The 23,211-nt window shown below is 37.7% G+C and overlaps 1 protein-coding gene and 1 long non-coding RNA gene across 5 annotated transcripts in view; both read left to right on the plus strand.

Annotated features, from left to right (window-relative positions):
* Nucleotides 1–21,601, plus strand: part of LOC110676510 — a 43,709-nt gene extending 22,108 nt beyond the window's left edge. For both annotated transcript variants that reach the window (XR_002500465.1, XR_002500466.1), the window contains exon 2: nucleotides 20,859–21,601. This is a non-coding gene — a long non-coding RNA (uncharacterized LOC110676510). The remainder of the gene's footprint in view (nucleotides 1–20,858) is intronic.
* Nucleotides 1–23,211, plus strand: part of LOC5575446 (cytohesin-1) — a 165,890-nt gene that overhangs the window by 73,244 nt on the left and 69,435 nt on the right. For 2 of the 3 annotated variants that reach the window (XR_002500464.1, XM_021844673.1), the window contains exon 3: nucleotides 22,263–22,395. Coding sequence is in view for 2 of the 3 variants with exons in the window: in XM_021844673.1 (XP_021700365.1) it covers nucleotides 22,263–22,395 (133 nt within the window). In the remaining variant the exon portion in view is untranslated. Of the gene's footprint in view, nucleotides 1–21,621; nucleotides 22,147–22,262; nucleotides 22,396–23,211 lie in introns of those variants that run through there. The other variant, XM_001661905.2, reaches the window with a different exon arrangement.

Raw genomic sequence — 23,211 nt, forward strand, 5'->3', positions numbered from 1 at the left:
CCAGTTATTTACGTGTAATTGTGTAATAAAAATGAATGACTGAAGCCATGCTATAAATAGCACTATATCGTACCTTCATGAGTTGAACATCCGTTTGCAACCGGTTAGGGAGTCATATCCAGGCTCTCACAAGCCCCCCTAATGTGCACCACGAGAACCGCTCAGAAGAAACACGTTGTCGAGAATATAACGAAACCAAGAAATATAATGCTAATGTAGTTTTATGTATGCATTCACTTCGAGAAGCTAAAAGCTTTGCTGGAAGGACTATATCTTGTACATAAGGAAGGATTTTATTTCTCTCATGGTAGATTCAGTAGTGAAAGTTCAATGATTGCATGGGGGTGGAACAATGATTTTAATCTTTCATGATTGCTAAGAAAACAATAATGTACTACAACATAAACTACAGACATTTCCACTAAGCACACTGTTCGTTCTGCCACAGGTGATTCAACTTCCGATTCGTTTCATATTTACTAGCTTGAATTCTTGTTAAATGAGATGATGACTGGACGATGCACATGAATACATGTCTCTGTGTGCAGTGTGGCGCTTGTCGAGACACATAACTCAAGATCAAGAGTAACTGAAATACGGCATTGCCTGCTGAAATGATAATTGATGGCTCGTCACTGTGTATGAAATTATTCAGTTGCATTTCAAAATTGAGTTTAAATGTTGTTTCAAAGACATCATACAATCAGTGACTAAGAGTGGACACGAACTTCATTTACTTTGCAAAATATTTATAATATTTTACATATATAAACTGTATAGATTCGAAGATATTAGGGGAAGAGCACCAATTTTCGACCCATCACTAATTTTAGACCCATTCATACGATTTTGGCCTACTTTGTATGAAAATACGAAAATTGGCACAGAATTCTTGTAGGACAAAAATCTGTGCTTTTCCCTAGATAATCACATATTTTAAATTGAGTTAAAATGGCTATACTTATATTAAGGTGAAGATAAATCAAAGCCAAACTTCAAATTTTTAAGAGCACAAATCAAGAGAACCGATCACCCGTTTGAGCTGAAAATTTAATCGAGTGGTCACCACCAGCTAGTGACCAATCGATTAAGTTTTTAGCTTAAACGGATGTTCGATTCTCTAGATATGTGCTCTTGAAAATTTAAGGTTTAGCTTCGATTCATCTTCACCTTAATCGTAATGAATTTAGTAGAAGGCAAAGAATCACCATCGTTTAACAAATGTTATAAACCATTCATGAAAATCTATCACTGCATTCAACTGGATTTCTGAAATATAGTAAATAAAGATTTTCACAAAGACCGGTTGAATTTGAACCCATGATCCCCTTGCTGAATAACTCCGTTTTTTTTTGCTACGACTATTTGGGGCTCGACATGCAAAAGGATATTCCGAGTTCGGAAACTTTAGAACTCTACAAACATCTTTGTATCTGTCACACGATTTTAGAATGCAAAAAATATCAGCTATTTAATGCAGTTCTCGTAGAATAACAATCTAAGATAAGGTGGTATTTTGAATATAAGCCCAAACAAAAAAAGAATCATATTGTGATACGCAACCGCGTGTCCAATTCTCAACAAAAAACAATTACTTATTTGCCACTGTTATTGGAATTTCATGACACTCTTTTTTCCGGAAACCCAATGCCAATAAGTACAAAGTGTAGGGTTCAAAAAGCCACCTAGTTTGTCAAACCACAAAACGGTAATTGAAAATTGAAATGGGGTAATGGAAAACATTGACATGGTATCCACTGCCTAAACCATAATTCATTTAATTAATTAGCATTTCGTTTTTGATCTATCTACCTGTATCTGCTAGGCTTACCTTTGTTTTCCACAGAAAGCCCACAGGATTAGTAAATGTGTCATTACTAGTTGACTTCTATGAAAAACGACCCTCAGCTCAAAATCCTCCCCTGTTGCAATTTCCAATTTTGCATTGCATAAAAATATTGAGTGCTGCCCCAATCGGATACCACTTCATCGACATAATCCAAGGGTGGAACTGGCGGCTCTTTATCGCTACCCCGACGTGTCGCTGGTTCTAAAATGTAAACAACCATACAAAACAACGACCAAACAATGGTGACGGCGTATTCAATTTTCTGACAAACATCTTTTTTGGGAATTTAGCAGAATTTTCTGATTAAATTGCCAACAGCGCACTGCAGTAGCACGTAGCAAATAACTGCTTGCAAACAATTTCTTTCAAGCGCATTGATTACCTGTAATTTTGCGAAGAATGATTTTTACTTTTCCGCGTTAAGCCTTAAAACTGGTTCTGGACTTAGGTTGGCGGCTTTTCAATTTTACTCCCAGTTGACAGCCGCCCTCCACCCTTGACATAATCTGCTCTTAGCATAGGTGCAACGATTGATAGTTTGGAGAAGTCCTCTGGGGCCTTCGTTAGCTGAGTGGTTAGAGTCCGCGTCTACAAAGCAAAGCCATGCTGAAGGTGTCTGGGTTCGATTCCCGGTCGGTCCAGGAACTTTTCGTAATGGAAATTTCCTTGACTTCCCTGGGAATAGAGTATAATCGTACCTGCCACACGATATACGTATGAAAAAATGGCAATTTGGCAAAGAAAGCTCTCAGTGAATAACTGTGGAAGTGCTCATAAGAACACTAAGCTGAGAAGCAGGCTCTGTCCCAGTGAGGACGTTAATGCCAAAAAGAAGAAGAAGGGAAGTCCTCTGAAATCCACTTTAACGGTAATTTAATGCAAATATCGAACACCCACTCGGCGGCTCGAGCCAGCAGGTGAGATTTGTTACGTAGGACTTTCATTCATTGTTGATTGTTATTTACAGGGAAAAAAATAGCGCGGGACTTATCGCTTGTCCAATCGATCGACAAATATACCGAGTCATTCCGCTGATGTGCTACTTTTTAAAACAATGTGTCAGTTAATTTGACACCTGCACCTTTATTCGAATTTGATCCATACACGCGTGATTCAGTGTTCCAGACAGTGCTGTAAACATTCGACACTTTGTGCGACGTTCGTTTCGTTGCCATGGTCAGCAGTCACAGCACGAGCTTTAGAATGAACGTCGACAAACACAAAACAAGTGTCAGTTGAATGTCGTCTGATACGAGGACATTAGCATAAATCATAAGTTTTGCATAGAATTCAGACTTTGGATCATAAACAACATGAATGGTTTGATCTTGTCTGTTATGTCGAATGTATTACACATACAGTGAAAGCAGAACAGAAACAAACAAAACCGTAACGTTCCCTAGCGAAGCTATCGTGGTCAGCGGCAATCAATTGACATTTTTCTTTTCGACATTCGTCTGATCGCTCGTGTTGAAAATGTTTAAGGAAAGCGCTGCCGAATATCAGCAAAAACGTGTCGACTACCGTGACTGCTTACAACACTGGTTCCAGATTAGAATTATCTATTTTTTATACCGTGCGGGATCTAAATTTGTACATCTAAGAAAAGATTCTAAATCCGTCCATTTCATACAAAATGCCTACTATTTGTATGAAAATGAAAAAAAAAATTGTGGTAAAAATGACTATTTTAGCTGATTGTACCCCGTTTGGCATAAAGTCGTTTGGCATAAGGTCTCTTGGCATAAAGCCATTTGGCATAATGATTGACTTAGAATGAATATCGGCATTTTTGAGGGTTTTACCGAGATCAACACCACCGAGTCCATAGCAATTTTTTTTGGAAGGTTTTCAATAAGCGTGGTGTTCGTTAAAAAAATTTCCAAGCTATGAATTTCAAAAATTGTTGTGACATTAGAGCATAACAAAATCCCAGAACATAGAATATCTTTGAGCTTGTTGCAATATACATATTTGAAAATATTAAATTGACAAAGAGAGTTCGCAGTTATTAATAAAGGAAACGCTCATAGAATATTTCGCAGCAGATCAAGCTCTGTCCCAGTTTGAACGTAACACTTGATGAAAATTACTTGATAAAAGAAGGGAAAATTTATTTGCAAAATATTAAAAGCTCTAATCCAAAGACCTATTATTGCATATTGCAATATGCTTAAATACGTGAGCAGATTTTTTTTTTCGTTTAAAATGTTTAAGGCTCTAACGCAAAAAAATATTCCCATGGCATAACTCAAATGAACAGGGGATCAGGTTCTAAAGTAATTATCATTCTTTCAGCACGTCTTGAAAGAACTGACAATACATCAAAATATAAAAATGGTTAACATTTAGCTTACCTAAATAATAAAATTCAAAACAGTGTAAATATAAAGAACAGTCTATTTTTACAAGAAGGCAAAATTTATAATTAAACCAATAGAAGATTGGACGCCAATAATTATTGCGGCATATTTAATTAAACGAAAAGACATCAAAATTGCGTTCAAAATCATCGGTTCCCTGAATGCAAGTTCCCCGAATGACCGGTTTCCCCGAAAAGTGGTGTAATTTAAATATAGGTGCTATAATAGTCTTCAGTGGTTAGATAGTGAACGAGAAAGAACAATAAGCAATCAATAGAAGAAGGTATTCTCGCCTATACACATGTTAGCAAAAATGCTAAGTACGGTAAAACTCGAAAGAATCGCCAATTAAATAAAGAAGGGTGTATATTAGATGGTTAGTTCGTTCACCACCCTGAAATGTATAAAGTTGCAACAATTATGAGCGCTAAAAACTTTTCGGGGAAGTTGGCTAAACGAGGAACCGGGATATTCAGGGAACTGGCGATTAGGGAAAAGTAGCACAGCCCATTGAAGTAACTGCAGTAATCGATTTTTTCGCCAATCACTTGAGCCGATAACATTGATCTTCCGCCCTTTTGTCAGTTGGAAAAAAATAGCTCCAAAGAACAGCCTATGTATAAACGTAGATGAAATTTATTTAAATTTCAAATCAACAGTCTTTATACTTATAATTATGGTTACATCATACTTAGAAAAAACATAGAATGTTTGAAAGAATGTGTGCTAAGTATATCAAAATCTTCAGTGCAAAAAAATATTCCAATAGCGAAACCCAAAAGAAGAATTGATATTTTGAAGAAGGGTAATTTCTGGATAAATAATAAAATACTATTGGTAATAACTTTCCTAATATGGTTTAGCTTTTTCAAGAGCATATGATTGTTGAATAAAGTGCCATTTTGTATCAATGGACACCAAAACAAGCCTGATGCCATCAGAAAGATTCAATAGAAACGTAAAAACGAATGTCATCTTAATAAATTCTTGGTTTCAGACTCATTATGCCAAATGACTATTATGCCAAACGACTTTATGCCAAACAGCTTTATGCCAAACAACTTTATGCCAAATGACCTACCACCATTTTAGCTGATTATGCTCATTTTTAAAACTTCCATTTAATTTCAGAACAATTTACTATGTTAATGATACGGGGTGACTTGCAACACTTTTCATTCTGATTGAAATCAACCAAACCATGATCTTAACACTCGATGTTATTTTTTTCTGATTCCCACTACAGACATGGTAAAATCCAGCGCATTTCTGGTCTGCTGAAAATTGCCGGTGCGAGCGCTTAAGTTAATGCCCTAAAATGGTAGTTTTACCGCATACTCATGTTTTGCGGGAAGTGTACGGATTTCGGTCCCACACTGTACTCATTCACATAAATTGAAAGCTGAAACCAAAATTGATGATGTGCTTCAATGTGAAATGAAATATTTGTACGAAAAAACTTTTTTCAAACCAACCTCTACAATCTTACGTGTGCTTTACCATTTTTTTTTATTTTATATTATTGTCCACCATTAGAGGATGTGGAATGCCATGATATGTGGATGTAACCACCATCACAAAGCTATATGGGCATGGGGTCTCTTCGTTCTTGCAAATAATATTTTAATGTAAAAAATGATCAATTGGCTATGACAACTCTCAGTGGAGAAGTTTTGTAGATGCTAAGAAGCTGCATTCGTCCCGATTGGAACATAATAACAGGTACAAGAAAAAATTTGGGGTGGGTAATGTCTATTACATTACCGCGGGGTTGACGTAGAACTACGATGATTAATAATTTGATTTGTCAAGTGTATGAATTTGTAAGTGTACTAGTTTTGTGTTGTTATTGATCGGATGAAGTTTTCAGAAGTTAACTCTTTTTGGACTTATTTTGGTAGTCCTGAAAAGAACCATTTGTCGTTCTGTGGTTCCGAGAACCAGTGTTTGGTGTTCTAGGAATAATGCCAGATGATTGAATTTGTTTGTTGCTTCCTTGTGTTGCTTGGTTGGGTGATTGGTTTCTGGCCGGTTTCGCCAAACTCCTCCAGTAGATTAGATGTTTGATAGCTCGGGTGCTTCGATCGTGATAATCGATAGAATCGGTCCAGTGCTTTGGTCTGTAGCAATATCCATTGCATGAGCATTTAGGCTCTGTACATTGATACTCATCAATATGCAGGCTTGGCCGCTATATCCAGTATTTCACGCAGTTCGTCTCAAAGCGTCACTAATCGATGATTGCCTAAGCGCTGCAGCTCATTCCTCAAGTCAACCCTCTTGGTAGAATTGCTGCCTTTGGCGTGATTGAACTTAAAAAGTAAGAGGTTGTTTCCGAGATACGACCGCCAAAGTGACGTTGGATAACATTAGCATCTTCTTTTTCCTGGCTTGAGACCGTCACGAACTTATGAAAGATTTCTGAGAGAACAGCACCAATTTTCGACCCAACACTAACTTTCGACCGATTTTCGATACGGTTTTGGCCAACTTTGTATGAAAATCCGAAAATTGGCACAGAATTCTTGTAGGTCGAAAATAAGTGCTCTTCTAATCAATTTTCACACTATTTGTTGCATGTCAATTCTGACATATTATGAACATTTTGTGTTATTATTTGGTTGGTTCGATTAACACTTCAACCGGTCGATGGAAGAAGAAGCATGAGCGATAACTTTTGCTCAACAAACAAATATTCCGCTTGAAGGTCCACGCATGATCCACTAAGATTGATTGCTTCCGAAGCCTTTCGATACTCGTCGTATCCGCGGCGAACGTGCTGCAATTGCATTGAAGCACAATTTCAAACAACTGCCCTTTTCAGGGCCATAATTGATTCAATAATTTATTTAGTTATCAATTATAGTTTCGGATGATTAGTTTTCAACGGAGATAAATGGCAAACAAAGTTTAACATAGGTTCCCGTCGTTCGGCGGTAGCAGTCTTTTCTGTGTGCGTATTTCCATTCGTTCGACAATGTCTTACCAAATCGAAACGTCAACAAAGCGGTTGCTTATTAGTTTTAGCTCTGTGTTCGACGAGTTGATACTGATCGCTCTAGTATCATTTAGGTAGCGACGGCGACAACGACATTATGCGATCATCTCTAAATGCGAAACAAACCGGGAGGAATTCTTCATTCAAGTGCCGTTCGCAATTTATCCGACTCATGCACACACTGTCGAGGATCGCCCCGGGCGCGCACAATGGGAAATTTATTTCCCATTTATGGTTGCGTGCAAATGACTGACCAAAATCTGAATCAATCACATTTAATCATCAGTAATGTCGCTCTTCACGGTGGAAAATTCTCACAACTCTTTTAAAATGAAATTGTCGTCCTGAAAAGGACGGTTGGTGGTAGTCACCGTCGATCAAACTGGGTTTTCATTCCATTGTTAGACAGAAACACACCAAAAGATCACCGAAAACGATTAAATTAAAATGCGGTCGGTAATTTTGTGCTCTCTTGTCCATCCTTGTATTCGATGGTTTGCTCACTCCTCCGACGGTAATTATCAAGGTTTCTGGACGCATTCTCCACGAATTCGATGGGCTAGCTGGATGCCAAGGGCCATGATGAGCGATTCCACGGAACCCGCAGCTTTTAGCTTGGGAATAAACAGCAGCAGCAGCGACGAACGTGTAAATTTTATTCCGATATGAGTCCTTCTCCGGTTGCTGGTCAACGATTGACTGATGCGCGCGTGAAGTCAAGTTTGGTTGGCTTCGACTGAACACGAGATGATGGAGAGAAGTAAGAAGAAGACCGAAAGGGGCGTTTCCCTTTGAATGACGAAAGTGGCTAAGATATCGCGCAATGATGTCTGTGTCAGGAATACACAAGAAAAATGTGCTTTTCTATAAAAAATAAGACATGCTTCGATATTTCCCAATTTTTCAATAGTTTAGTCATGATAATCAATAGTTTTCATTGTTGGAGTAGATTCGAAAGATTTCCAATCGATTGGTGCAAGAATCTTGAAAATCTATCCGGGCGTTAGTAAGTTATTAACAATCAAAATCTAACAACTTTTCGTGACGCGAGCGATTTTTCGTTTTTCGAAATTGTACCCCAGTATGTTGCCGTAAGACGTTATCCAACGTCAAAAAATTGGAAGAGTTTGTTAAAAATAGCCCTTGCAGTGAAGTAACCCGCGACAAACCAACATATACCAATTGCTGATCCTGGATTTTGTCATAGTCGTACACGACCTCGGGGAAAGTTCCACCTTGCGACTTATGAACAGTAAAAGCACAGGCGCTAACCATCGGGAACTGAATGCGTTTGCCTTTGATTATGCCGCACAGTTTGAAAGTAAAATAAAAATTCTCTATACAGGAGTGAAATTGGAGTTTCAAAACCAAGAGCCTTACGTTGGCATGAAATATTTTGAACTCTTATAACTGTTTTCTGGTTTAACGAAATTCCTTGAATGGCACCTCAATTGAAAGACAAGACATCAAAGGGTCATGTCGTTTACTTACTGAATCCCACATAACTGTCTAAATAGTTTAATAACTGTTTTAGAAGAGAACGTTGATTTCAAGCAAATCTATAAATAGGGGTGGCTAGAGAAAATTTGACGTACCCCAAACACCGGAAAATTTTCACCCGTCTTCGAATTGGCCATACCCGTCTTACTCATGAATACCGCCTCGATAAAGTTGACCCTCCAATCTGCACTTCTTGTAATTCCCCACTAACTGTTCGCCATATTTTAATTGATTGCTTAACTTACAACAATGAACGCTTGGCTTATAACTTGGGTGGCACCCTGGATGAAGTGCTATCAACAACAAAGGAAACGGATCTTCTTGGATTCCTGACTGCAACCGGATTACTGGACCAACTGTAAAACCCAGCGATAAGGGACGAATGACCCTCGGGTTAAAGTCCCTCTCAAACAACAACAACAAATTTGACGTCATTTGCTTTCCATTCTCCGCTTGGATTGCATCTCAGCAGGCAACAGATCGTCTTGCTCTGACCGGGCGTGCTTCTCAGGCACAGACTTCGATAGCGAAGGACCAAAGACAAATTAAAGACCCCCATGTCCCTTGCAGTTACCCAAAATTTTATGACACATAAGGTAATCTAGAATGCCGTTCAAAGTGTACTGCGATCTGTCAAACTTGGGTACCTTTTGCACTACCGAGGGACCAAATGCAGTACTAGAAGTGGTACCCAATCTGAGCCCGAGTGGGACGGACCTGGAAGGACTTCCCCGTTTGTCTTGCTTCGCTCAAATCAAACGAAGAAGAAGAAGAAGAGGAAGCAGTCCACAGGAAAATTTGCGGTTGAACTGTGAACACGGTCGGGCAAGTCATTCTGGCTTTGTGCTTCACCGCTTGTTTGCGTTCACCCAGCCATCGTCATCGCCGCCATCATCAGATTTCAACTTAAGCCCGGTGATCCACTACCTGTTATTGTTGTGCGTCATCCACGCCACGAATCTTTCGGTTCGTCGTATAAGCAAATAACTTGCTCAAATTTATACATTTGAGTTGAGGATTCCCCGTTTGACCATGGCAATCAACTGATAACATCCCGCAGTGTTATTTATCTGTAAGAGCATCAAAGCTAACAAAGCCATCGGCCCTTTTCAGGGCCATCAAATTGGTGGAAAAGAGTTAAAAGAGAAATATTTCCGACTTTATATATGACTTCTTATATTCCTAAATCAATTTCACAGCTTCATACAAAATTTCATTTGTCATGAATAATTTATGACTTAACATTTTGAGACTGTAATCGCGGACGCTGCTGCAGTGCCATCGGGATGAGTGCTCAACATTCCACAACAATTGTAAAATAGAGTGGCATTTCCAACAGCGTCTTTGATGTTCCATATTTTGTGGGAACACTTTGATTAGCAAAATTATCACATGTAACAAAATTGCGACATTTTAAGAATGCATTCGAATAGACATTCTCATTGAACAATTGTAATAATTTTGGCACCCATGGATCAGAAATTTACCGTCATAATAAAGAAAACTATTGAATATCATGCGTGATTTTAATTTATTGTAAGCTATTAAAATAATGTTGATATTTTTACTGTCCATACGAACGCGCATGTGAATTTTCCAAGATATGTAAATCCCTAACCAAGACATCAACTTCATGTACCTTATCCTAGATTGGTCAATCAGAAGAAGGCGAAGAATACGAAAGGGAGGAGCATCGTCTGCAATTCAAATTATGTAAAACATACTATCTTTGACAGATTCGGTTCATTTAAGGGACGAATGACCTTCGGATTAAAATCCCTCTGTAACAACAACAGGATTCGGTTCATTTCATTTACACTTTCGAGCTAGTAAGAACTTCTCGTGATAATATAGCTAGTAATATTTCTTAATGTGCTTACCAAAAACTTGCTATAATCTCTTAATTCATCTCGTAGCATCATACAATATCTGATTTATCACGAATAATCGACAATACGACAATTTGAGGATGTTCCAAGAACGCTGCTGCAGTGCCGTCGGGATGCAATAACAGCATAATGCTCATCTTGTACATCCCTTGCCAAGAAATCAATTTCATATAGCCTTTTTCTTTTTCTATTTTTTTTTTTTGTCAGATTAACGTAATAGACAACATGTAGAAAAATCAATTCAGATCAATAGTTGCTCATTACAATTCTTGACCAATTCTTGAACAATTTATTGATTTTAATGTCGCAATTTTAATACATTTTCCAATTTCCGTACTCGAGAATTTTGTAAGCGGGGGCCGTGATGCTCTGGATGGATTGTCCTCCATGACTGGTCCTGGCTGGATATATTCGTGGGGAGAAACTCGACCCTTTACTGCAGGAATTTCATTAACAACTCTTTGGTAAAGCAGAAATTTTCCGAGGAAAATTCTGATAAAAGTGAACTTTTTCAAAACAACTCTTATTGATTGGAATATTTATCAACAACTCTTTGTTAAGTAAAATTATCCTTAATAACTCTTTGCTTCATCGCCAAACCAAACCATTTCATTGAATTCATCATGTACAAGAATATGAATGGTAAGGAGAGGCAGATGGTGTATATTTCGCTGGCGTTACTTTCCAACAGGTCGCCGGTTCGCGCAGACTACTAATCCGTCCACTGAATGATTTTCAGTTGTTGCTTTCGCTTCGTTGCTCTCTGGTTCAGTTCGCTACTCGCACACTGCTGTGGCTTTCACGCGCTCTTCTTTGCTGCTCCGCTGCTTGATCCGTTCATTATGCCGTTCGATTTGTGAATGAGCTGGGAGCAGAACAACCAGTGGTTTTATTTGCTCGAGCTCCGTTCACCGATGGCGAGTGGTGGGGTTCTCGCTTGGTTGTTTCGTCACTCCGTTGGTTACTCGCACGCGATTGGTTATTGCTTTCGCGCTATTTTCGTTGATGGTGTAATTCTTCGCTGAGAAAAAAAAGGCAACTCTATTGATTTTTCATGCAAAATGACCGACTTTGATAAACTATATCTCAGTTATTTATGGACCGATTTGAATGAAATTTTCACAGAATATCAGACATAACTTAAATTTTAACATATGTTTTTGAGTGATTTTTCCAATCACACGTTGAAAAGCAGTTACGGTTTGACTAAAGTGAATATTTTGACGATTTTCTATGATTGACATAACTAAACATATTGAAGGAATAGCATCATGGTATCTTCAGCAAAGTTGTAGACTTTGACGAGATGAATAAGTTTGCTGAAGACAGTTTTTGTGTAAGGCTATGAAATTTTAAGATAAAAAGTTTTGAATTTTTCGTCGAAAATTACAGTTTAGTCAAACCGTTATTACTTATAAACTTGTGATTGGAAAAATTATTCAAAAATATATGTTAAAATTCAAGTTACATCTGATGTTCTGTGAAAGTTTCATTCGAAAATATTTCCATAATAAATGAGATCTAACTTACCAAAGTTGGTCATTTTGTATGGAAAATCGAAAAAGTTGCAAATGCATGCGAATAAGTTGGGGCCTTCCTTAGCCGAGTGGTTAGTGTCCGCGGCTACAAAGCAAAGCCATGCTGAAGGTGTCTTGGTTCGATTCCCGGTCGGTCCAGGATCTTTTCGGAATGGAAATTTTCTTGACTTCCCTTGGCATAGAGTATAATCGTACCTGTCACACGATATACGAATGCAAAAATGGAAACTTTGGCAAAGAAAGCTCTCAGTTAATAACTGTTGAAGTGTCATAAGAACACTAAGCTGAGAAGCAGGCTCTGTTCCAGTGAGGACGTTATGCCAAGAAGAAGAAGATGTGAATAAGTTCTCTGTTTATTCAACAAACCAGCTGAATAATTCATGGGTGCACAACAGAAACAGGGTAGCGGATCACAGGGATTTAGTTGAAATCTGGAAACGTAGCTCATTATTCGTGACAAATGAAATTTTGTATGAAGCTGTGAAATTGATTTAGGAATATTAGAAGTTATAAATAAAATCGGAAATATTTCTCTTTTAACTCTTTTCCACAAATTTGATGGCTCTGAAAAGAACCGATGGCTTTGTTAGCTTCGATGTTGTTACGGATAACTAACACTGCTCGGACCAGCAAAACTCAGGGGGCTTCTGGTATTTGCTCCTAACGGGATTGCTTCTTGACCACCAATGATGATTTCATCACGAGTCGAAATTTTGAAGCGCGGGTCAACAGCTTCTCGGCCGATGAAATTTGCGGCGGCGATGACGATGGCTGGGTGAACGCAAACAAGCGGTGAACCACAAAGCGAGAATGACTCGCCCGACCGTGTTCACAGTTCGACCGCAATTTCTCCTGTGGACTGCTTCCTCTTCTTCTTCTAGGCGGCGGCAGCGGTGATGGCTTTAGCTTCGGACGGCATCTTCTCTCGCTCGCTCGACAGTTTGATTTGAGCGAAGCAAGACAAACGGGGGCGTCCTTCGCTATCGATGTCTGTGCCTGAAAAGCACGTCCGGTCAGAGCAAGCCGATCTGTCGCCTGCTGAGATGCGAGCCAATCGGAGAGTGAATAGCAAATGACGTCAAATTTTCTCTAGCCACCCCTATTTATAGATTTGCTTGAAATCAACGTTCTTTTTTAAAACAGTTATTAAACTATTTAGACAGGTATGTGGGATTCAGTAAGTAAATGACATGAAGCTTTGATGTCTTGGCTTTCGATTGAGGTGCTAATCAAGAAATTCCGTTAAGCCAGTGCAAAGTTATAAACGTTTAAAATATTTCATGCCAACGTAACGCTCCTGGTTTTGAAATTCCAATTTCACTCCTGTATAGAGAAGAAAGACGTACTTCTACGTCAAAAAGCGTTAAGTTAATAATTGTTAAAATGCTGTTAGAATACTGAGCTGAGAAGCAGACTCTGTCCCTGTGGGGATGTGATTCCTTTGAAAAGAGGAAACCCCTGTTTGAATTCCTCCCAGTTATTATCTATTCTTTTCGTCCTAATTTTCTTATAGATCCTGCCAATGTTAGTGTCGTTTTATTATGCACTTAACCTACATTCTATTCTTCTTCGTACTTTAACGTCCCTTCTTAAATTAGCAAACTTTTCTGATAATGGCCTTCAGCCAACGTTCTATAGCTAGGATACCGATATGAGGGTTACACAAATAGAGAGCCTCCACTTGTGCTGCTCCCTCTGCCTCTTTACCCGTAGGCTTATTTAACGCTTCGTTGCGTGAGCTCTTTTTAAGGGTCGATTGTTTGTTAGTGGGGGTGGAAATTTTGACGCGTGTCAAAAGTAGCACCCCCGATCCTGGCCACTTTCGCTGAGTTGACTTTGACAGTGAACTTTATCCGCTACTAGGGAATGATGTGGAGTACATTCGCTATTCCTCGTTTGCATTTTTACTCGCGTGTGAAACGTATCAATCCTTTTATTTTGAACTTTTCCGCATCCTTGTTTTTGACGCCAAATGAAATCAGTGCTGTTCAAATAGGGTCCCCTGTGCAATTGCAATTGTTTTACACAATAAATGTGGAAATTTTTCATATACTTCATATGCTTGCCTGTTTTGAAAATTTTCGTTCATCATCTTCTTCTTCTTCTTGGCATTACGTCCACACTGAAACAGAACCTGCTTCTCAGCTTAATGTTCTAATGAGCACTTCCACAGTTATTAACTGAGAGCTTTCTTTGCCAATGTTGCCATTTTCGCATTCGTATATCGTGTGGCAGGTACGATGATACTCTATGCCCCTTCAGCATGGCTTTGCTTTATAGTCGTGGACTCTAACCACTCGGCTAAGGATCATCGTTCATCATCTGACTTCTTATAAACCGATCGCAGTTAGATATTTTTCCCTACTATTCTTACCGCACATTCTTATGACCAAACATTATAAATCTATATAAATAAAAATAGAATGGTGTTTGTATGTCATTAAATGATTTGAGAATGGGTTATCAGATTTTGAAATCTGATAGTTATGTTCCTGAAGTGTATTTAACGTGTTTAACGAATTGCTAGATGGATGTAAACCCAAGACAAATTTGGATAAATGCCTGAATTAATTTCTAATGAAATTCCACAAGAAATGATAAAAAAAACCCTAACATAATGTTACCCAAAGAAATTCTTAGAAGTGCTATCTGAGAAAAGTCGGCAGGGATTCTCTGAGGAATCTTCAAAATCCTAATAAAATTATTCATAAAGTAGTCATTTGGGGTAAAACTCCGCATTTTCTGCATGAATCTTCTTTGAATTCTCGTTAGGTCAGCTGATCAAAGATTCAAAGCTATGAATATAAAGTTGTGTTTTGAGTTATTTAGATTTAATATTGAAAAAATTTTGCAGTTTTCGATGGAAGTAATAAAAAGTTCTAGTAACTTTAACAGTATTATTTTATAGTTGTTTGCAGGGTGCAGTTAATTTGTTTAAAAACTTTTAGTGGTTTTCGTAGAAATCGGTTTTATTGTTAGCTAGGCATTGTGGCAAAACTTCGCGCTGGATTTTCAAATTAAAACAATCAAGATGTTTACCACAACTTTGGCTTAATATATTGAGGTTCAAGAATCCATCATTCAATTATCGGGAATCATCAAAAAATGAAAACCAGTTTTTTTTATTCAAGTGTAAAGGAATTTTCATGAAAATCATCTCATTGCATTCCAGATAGGCAAGCGCAGTACAATGATAGATTTTCATAAATACAGTTGGATTTCGTTGTCGGTAACAAAGACGAAATTTTCAGTTGCCAAAAAACGGAACCGTGCAAAAATCGGAACCCATTTTTTCAAATTTCAAAAATATCATCCTCATAGAACCAAATGATAGCCAGACTTCGGAACGGTAAACTTTAAAGTAGATTAGGTAAGGTATATAGGTTATGCTATACACTTATAGACCCGTCTTGCTGACTGTGACAGGCGTTCAACCTACTTTTTATTGCTAAATTGGCTTGAATGATGTTTAATCGGCTTTATGAATACTGTTTGTATACATGATCCATGTAAAAACAACAAAATCATAATTTATTGTCATTCAAGAACTGAAGAATTCCTCAAAACTGTGTTAGAACACAGAAATATAATGGATTTCATTAGAAATGTATTTATTATAAACGCTCTAGTTGTTACCAAACTAAATGTTTGTTTTAATGCAATAAACATAAAGCCCTAGCGGTAAATTGAAAATTACTTCTCAATAAATACATATTTTTTGCATAGCAAGGCATCTCATAGCCAGGGTGGCCACCGAACCTAGGAAAACAGGAAAAGCGAAAAAAAAAAACGGGAATTCGTTTCTACCGGGAATTTGAGATGGTCACCGGGAAAATCGTTTTGAACGTAACTTTTCGAGCTATAAATCTGCACACCAGAAATTGTGGAAAATCGTTTAAAATCGTTTGAATTGTAATTCAGCATTTGCGAATTTAAGCAAGTAACTTTCATGCTTTGACTTTTTTCTACCTTGTTACAATATGCGTTTTAAATATGTTTCACTTTTCTTACAACATCGCCGACCATGTTTCGAAATATTAACAGCTCAGCAGGTTTCTAGCAGCGAGGTACTTCTCACTAAGCAAGTTCGGAGGAGCTCTTACCAGCTCAAAAGCGGAAATGGAATGAAACTGAATCCGATGAAGGAAGCATGTTTTATAACCTTAGAACTGCAGATGATGCTCTTCGCTTTCTGTTCGACCAATCTGGGAAATGGGTATGTGCCAATAATGTGTTGGCTTAGAATTACTTGAAAATTGCGGAGAATGCTAAGGACTGTTCATTAAGAAAGTGGAAACCTAAATATTAGCATTTTGGTGTAAATATTGCATAAAAACAAATAAAATTTTGTTTCAGTGTGATCTCAAGTGTTTATTTTGACAGCAGACAAAAGTTGACATAAAAAAAATATAAATTCTAAACGATGGGTCGAATTGACATGACGACTCTCAATTTTTTTCTGCACAAATGGTGTACAGAAAAACTGCCGTTCCGAGATTTGGCTTAAATCGCGAAGTGTCCAAATTGAATTTTTCCAACGCTGTGGCCAAAACAGATATTCCTGACGACGTACGATACATCCCAACAGAAAAATTTGGGAAAAATGATTTGGTATGGCAAGCAATTTGCGGTATGAAAGTACTACATATTTCACAACGGGTTCAATCAACGGCAAAAATTACAGAACTGAATGCATTAAAAAATGGCTTCTGCCCATATACTGAAAGCATACCATGCCTCCATTGTTTTTGCCAGACCTAGCATCGGCTCACTATGCTTCAGCTACTTTGGAGATGCTCAAGAAAAAATAAGTCGAAATTGTAGAAAAATGATCTAATCCATCAAATTGCTCAGAACTACGCCTCATTGAAACATATTGGGCAATAATCAAACGGCATCTTAAGAAGGATGGAAGAGAAGCAAGCTCCATCGATTTTTTCAAGAAAATGTGGTCAGCAGTTCAAAAAGCAGTTCGAAAAGTTCCGAAAAAAGTTGTGCAGAATTTTATGGGAGGTATCAAAAGAAAAGTAAGAGCATTCTCCAGCAATGCTCAATAAATGTTCAAATTTATGTGAATTTGATCGAAATTACGTTGATTTCCATGTATTTTAGGTAAACTCATGAATTTGCTCGAAAATAAACAGTTTACTGTAAAAAACACGTGTCCACTTTCTTAAATGAACAGTCCTTAATACGTGAAAAATTGGTCGAACTTGAATTGTTGGAAGAGTTGACATTAACTAAATATTCAATACAAACTATTGATAATCAATCGTTTTCTTTATTATGAAGGTGAATTTCTGATCCATGGGTGCAAAAATTATTAGGGGGAGATCCCCCAGTACCGGACACTTAAGCCACTAAATTCATAATTCGAAAAATATTGGTTACATGTGCTCGTGTTACCCAATTATGATAAATATTACCATTTTTATAGTGTACAAAAATAAATTTGATAATATAAATATGAATTTTGACATTGGATTTTGATGATGTATTCTAGTACCAAATTGATTGATCTTGAAAGGTGGCACCCAATACCGGACACGATCTGGAAATGCCTCGAATTATGTGAATTTGAACATCATTAAATGTGTTTACTATAGAAATAGTACATATTTGCCAATTCAATGCATTTGCAACATTTACAAGAACAATTTGAATTTTTCTTAGTTTGCAAGATGTCCATCAAAAACCTCTTTAATATATGATGAAAAATAGCACATTTTACGATGTTGTTCTGAATGTTCATTCTTCTTAATTTTATTGCATGTTTGATACCATGATCGACGGAATCCATGAAAAATGAATGCATTTTGAGACACTGGTGCAATAATCACAAAGACATCATATAACAAATTAAGCTGTCCGAATCTGGGGGACAGGAAGCGCTCAACCAAAATTGTAATTTGTCTATATTTAGTTCAATTTTGGTACAAAATACATTCATACTATCAAATAAGGATTATGTTCGAACATGCTTTCGTGATCCAAATTATTTTTTCATATCTGAAATAATTACTAAATAGGCTCAAAATTAAGGCAAAACGTCAATTTTTTAAAAATTTTCAAACTTTTGTACTTTTTTGAAAAGGCATGCATTTTTCAAGGATGTGTTATTCTACGCAAACATTAGTCTCCATAAAAGCTTCTTTTTCTACTAATACACCACCTTAATTGGACCATGATTTCTCAATTTTTGGACGTTGTCCGGTATTGGGTGCTGTCCGGCACTGGGGGATCTCCCCCTACAATTGTTCAATGAGAATGTGTTTTCAAAAGCATTCTAAATATGTCGCAATTTTGTTACATGAAATAATCTTCTCAAGTACTCGAGTACAGTCTCAAATTGCTGAGTCATAAACATGAAATTTTGTATGAAGCTGTGAAATTGATTTAGGAATATAAGAAGTCATAAATAAAGTCAGAAATATTTCTCTTTTAACTCTTTTCCTCTAATTTGATGGCCCTGAAAAGGGCCGATGGCTTTGTTAGCTTCGATGCTCTTGCAGATAAATAACACTGCGGGATGTTATCAGTTGATTGCCATGGTTAAACGGGGAATCCTCAACTCAAATGTATAAACTTGAGCAAGTCATTTGCTTATACGACGAACCAGTTGAATGTTTCGTGGCGTGGATGGCGCACAACAGAAACGGGTAGTGGATCACCGGGCTTAAGTCGAAATCTGGAAACGTTGTTCACTCTTGAAATCTTGAGCGATTTCACTAGTCCAACGCGCGATTAGCAGCTCCTCGGACCAGCAACTCAGCAAAAAACGTCAACTTTTCTCTAGCACCCCTATTTATAGATTTGCTTGAAATCAACGTTTTCTTTTAAAACAGTTATTAAACTATTTGGACAGGTATGTGAGATTCAGTAAGTAAACGATATGAACCTTTGATGTCTTGTCTTTCGATTAAGTGCTAATCAAGGAATTTCGTTAAGCCAGCAAAAAGTTATAAACGTTTAAAATATTTCATGCCAATGTAACGCTCTTGGATTTGAAATTCCAATTTCATTCCTGTAGGGTAAATTGGTATAATGCGCCCCAACCGAGCAATACGCCCCACTTCATTATCTAATGATTAAGGCTTATTTGACACGTAAATATGATTACACACCTTGAAAATCCGCGAAAAACTGATGTTGCACATATAAGATCTTTGTGAAGTATGAACAATCAATAGAAATATCGAAAACATCGAAAATCAGCTTTTTTGGCGTAAAATTTTGGGTTCGATAGGGAAGCCTCGTTGTAAATGAAGCCCATCCTTTACTATTGTACTTATTTCAAAAACTGTTACCGGAAGAAGACTGCTAATAGACCCTTTTAAGCTTAGCAAGTGGTGGAATTCTCCTTGAAAACATTTCTACAGCGCTGCGGAACTTTTTCTACGGGAGGGGCATATTGCCCGGTTTGTTTTGAAACGTCAAGATTTGGACCGTTTACAGAAAACGTCTTGTACTCTTTTAGAAGTTACCTGGCAAGAGAAAGTTGCATGCAGAGCCTGACCAACTAAGTAAACAACACTTTGACACCAATAACAATAGAAGTAATCCATTTTCCACTGCAATAGAGCAATTTTTCGTTAGGGGGGCGTATTATACCTGTTTACCCTATAGAGAAGAAAGACGTAAACCTACGTCAAAAAAGTTAAACAGTATGAAGAAAAAATTACAAATTGAACTTTAACACTTCACTTTTGCAAAAAAAATAAAATAAAACTTGACTACCAAGTCGAGCACTCGACACTGAAGAAGTCTGTAAGTCGCAGACGAAATAGGCCTATCTGTCAAGATAAGCAACACATATTAGAGTTTAAAGGTATTTGCTCGCCTTACAAGTGATTTTAGTATTTTATTTTTTTGCAAAAATGAAGTGTTAAAGTTTAATTTGTAGTTTTTAAACATACTCTAATAATCCCTCCCCTAAATTTAATATAAAAAGTGTAGTATGAAGAAATTTAAGACTAAACACATGGTTCCTTCATGGAAGTCATGGAGGTGCCATAAGTGGAATTCTCAGACGAATACGTTATGAAGTCCTTGGGAAATGTTTGGATGTATCATAGAAATAGTTAATGAGACGGATGATAATGCGTAATGCGTGTTTAAGTTCCGAACCTGCTCACACATTCCGGAATTTTTCAATTAATTTATAGTATGATGTATTTCATGTTAAACTCGTATTCATGCATATCGATTTAGCTTTAAACTTTATGAAAATTAAATATAGCCGAATTTATTGTACCGACATGTGCATACGGATACACAACGCTGAAAATATATTGCAAATCTAAATATTTAATTCCACCATTGGCAGTGCCATATAACAATATTTCCCTGGTAACCACTCCGATTTGAGGATGCACAAAGAGTGTAGGAGGTGTTGTGCCGTGACAGCTTGAGTGAAACAGCTTCAGGAAATAACCGTATCGAGTTGTACAGTTTTCACCTGATAGGTGTGTAGCCAAGGATGTTTTGAACACGGAACTCGATATCACCTTCAGTAGCAATTCACAAGCATCCATTGCACACAGGATTTACAAGCTCAACTCGCGAGTTCGAGTTGCAGTTCCGTTTCGCTCCATGACACGCTGCCTTTGACCGTGAATTTATTATTTTTGATACGAAAGACGTGATTTGATTTAAACTTCCGATCAGCTGCTGGCAATTGAAACAATCTATCATTAAATAGATAAATTATTTCTCGTGAAGGTTCGTGATTTAAGCAAGTCAGAAACGGATGAAGTTTTGAGTGCGTATGTGCTAAAAAATTGTATTCAAACGAAACCAAATGAACGATAGTGGAAGCACAGAAGAAAAATCGCAGGAGAGTTCAGACGATGAAGATTCTCATCATTGTGTGGTATTCGACAGCCAAAAATTTGTGAGCCATAAGTAGCGGCTGTAAGCATATCGAAATGTGAACAGATCGTAAATCCCGCTATGTGATTGAGTTTATTGTGATATAAAGTGTTTAAAGATCCCAAAAATAAACAAATATTTCTGTTGCGAGTCGCTCAAGTGTGGTAATTAATTAAACAAAAAGAGAAAACCAGAAGCCTGAAAAATGTTCTCGTCGAATGTGGATGCAAAAAAGACGACGAACTGGTTCTCGTCACTTCGTCGTCAACCAAAACCCAAGAAGACAGCGCTGGTCGCTGAAAAATTGACCCAGAAGAGTTGTGTTGATTTAACTTCGGGTAGTCTGTTTAACAGTGAAGACAGCTCTAGTCAGTCCCAAGGAGCGGCCGACAGTAGTCCAGCGGACGACCCGTTGAGCAATCCTGCCGCAAAAAGATCTATCTGCACATGTGAGTGGGTGAAAGTTACACCATCGCCTTCATTTTCTTCCGATTCGCCAGAATCCTCCTCGAGTACCTCAGCCACAATTAGCACAACAGTGTCGAGAAGTCTACGGGAGAACAAATACCATCTGCTTCCAACCGCCCTCTTCGGAAGATAATCTAACAAGTGATAGTGCCAACGATCTCAAGGATATTGCCCTGTTAGCGTTGAATAATACCAGCAGCCTTCGGAGGAGACCAAAGAGGAAGGAACAGGTCTATACCTCAACCACCGTAACCACTGTAACAAAAACTACGGTTGTGAACAAAACAGAAAACCTACCGCGTGGGTTTAATCTTCAGTGACAACGGTGAACTGTTGAATAGCAATCTTGACCTACGACAGCTGCTCGAGGGAAAGCAAGCAGGCAGAACTTGCTTCCAGCGAAAGCAGTAGCACAATTAAGGAAGAGGTTAACAATAACTTGCCGAAAGATTCCAAATGCCAGCGCCAGTTTAGCATTTTGGATGATAGTAATTTCGACTTTATTGACGATAGTGCTGACTTGTTTAACCGTAACTACACGGGCAACAATGTTGCCGTCCACGCCAATTCGGCAAGCTCAACACCAAAAGTTCTTAGAAAATGTAATAACTGCAAAAACAAATCTAATCTAGTCTACAAGGGAACCGTTAGTTCGCCGCATCGAAAGAAGGTAAATTAGAAGGAATGGCTACAATATTCATGTGTTCCTTAATAATGTTTTGCATTTGCCTTCAAAATGCATTCTTTATAGTTACTAATCTCATCTTCTTTACTTTTTTGCAACAGCAAATTAACGATGAACTGAATGAAGTGGAGTCGGAGATGAGGGCGCATGAGAACAAGGAAGAGAACAAACATTCCAATAAAGATAAGCAGATGGCATTAGGACGTAAGAAATTCAACATGGACCCAAAGAAAGGTAAGACATATTTTAGCTTCTATTGACACCTTCGGGGGGTCTTCCTTAGTCGAGTGATTAGATTGCTCGGCTACAAAGCAAAGCCATGCTGAAGGTGTCTGGGTTCGATTCCCGGTCAATCCAGGATCTTTTCGAAATGGAAATTTCCTTGACTTTCCTGAGCATACAGTATCATCGTACCTACCCACACGATATACGAATGCAAAAATAGCAAGTTTGGCAAAGAAAGATCTCAGTTAATTACTGTGGAAGTGTTCTTTGAGCACTAGGCTGAGAAGCAGGATTTGCCCCAGTGAGGATGCCAAAAGAAGAAGAAGAGAAGATATCCTTCGGAAAATGGTTGGGATTGTTGGATCCAATTTGCGGAATTGAATACCTGCATCGAGTATCATAAACGGTGTATCTGCGGCAATCGATTTACCTCCATCGATTTTGTCTTTGAATTGTTACGTGAAACCCAGTCGTGTCACGGTAGATTTCACAATACAGTATGAAAAAGAAACAAGACAAGAATAATAATCGAAAACATTCACAAGTTACTAACAAATTAGTAATCATTTTTTGCAGATACGTCGTTGTGACACTAAACGCGAGTCAGTTAAGTTTAGTTAGTCAGTTTAATTAAATTATATTTTCAACCATAAACAGATAAATGAAATATTGTGTTACTCAAGTGGACAATTTCAGTTTTTGAATTTTGGAAATGATTAAGTGAATATCTAAACTAAGATGATAACGTTTGGAAATTTTACACCGTGGAACACTACACCGATTCTTAATCATAATATACTTACTTACACTTCGCTTTAAATTTGT

Source organism: Aedes aegypti, chromosome 2 (genome assembly GCF_002204515.2).
Source record: "Aedes aegypti strain LVP_AGWG chromosome 2, AaegL5.0 Primary Assembly, whole genome shotgun sequence".
Lineage (NCBI taxonomy): Eukaryota > Metazoa > Arthropoda > Insecta > Diptera > Culicidae > Aedes > Aedes aegypti.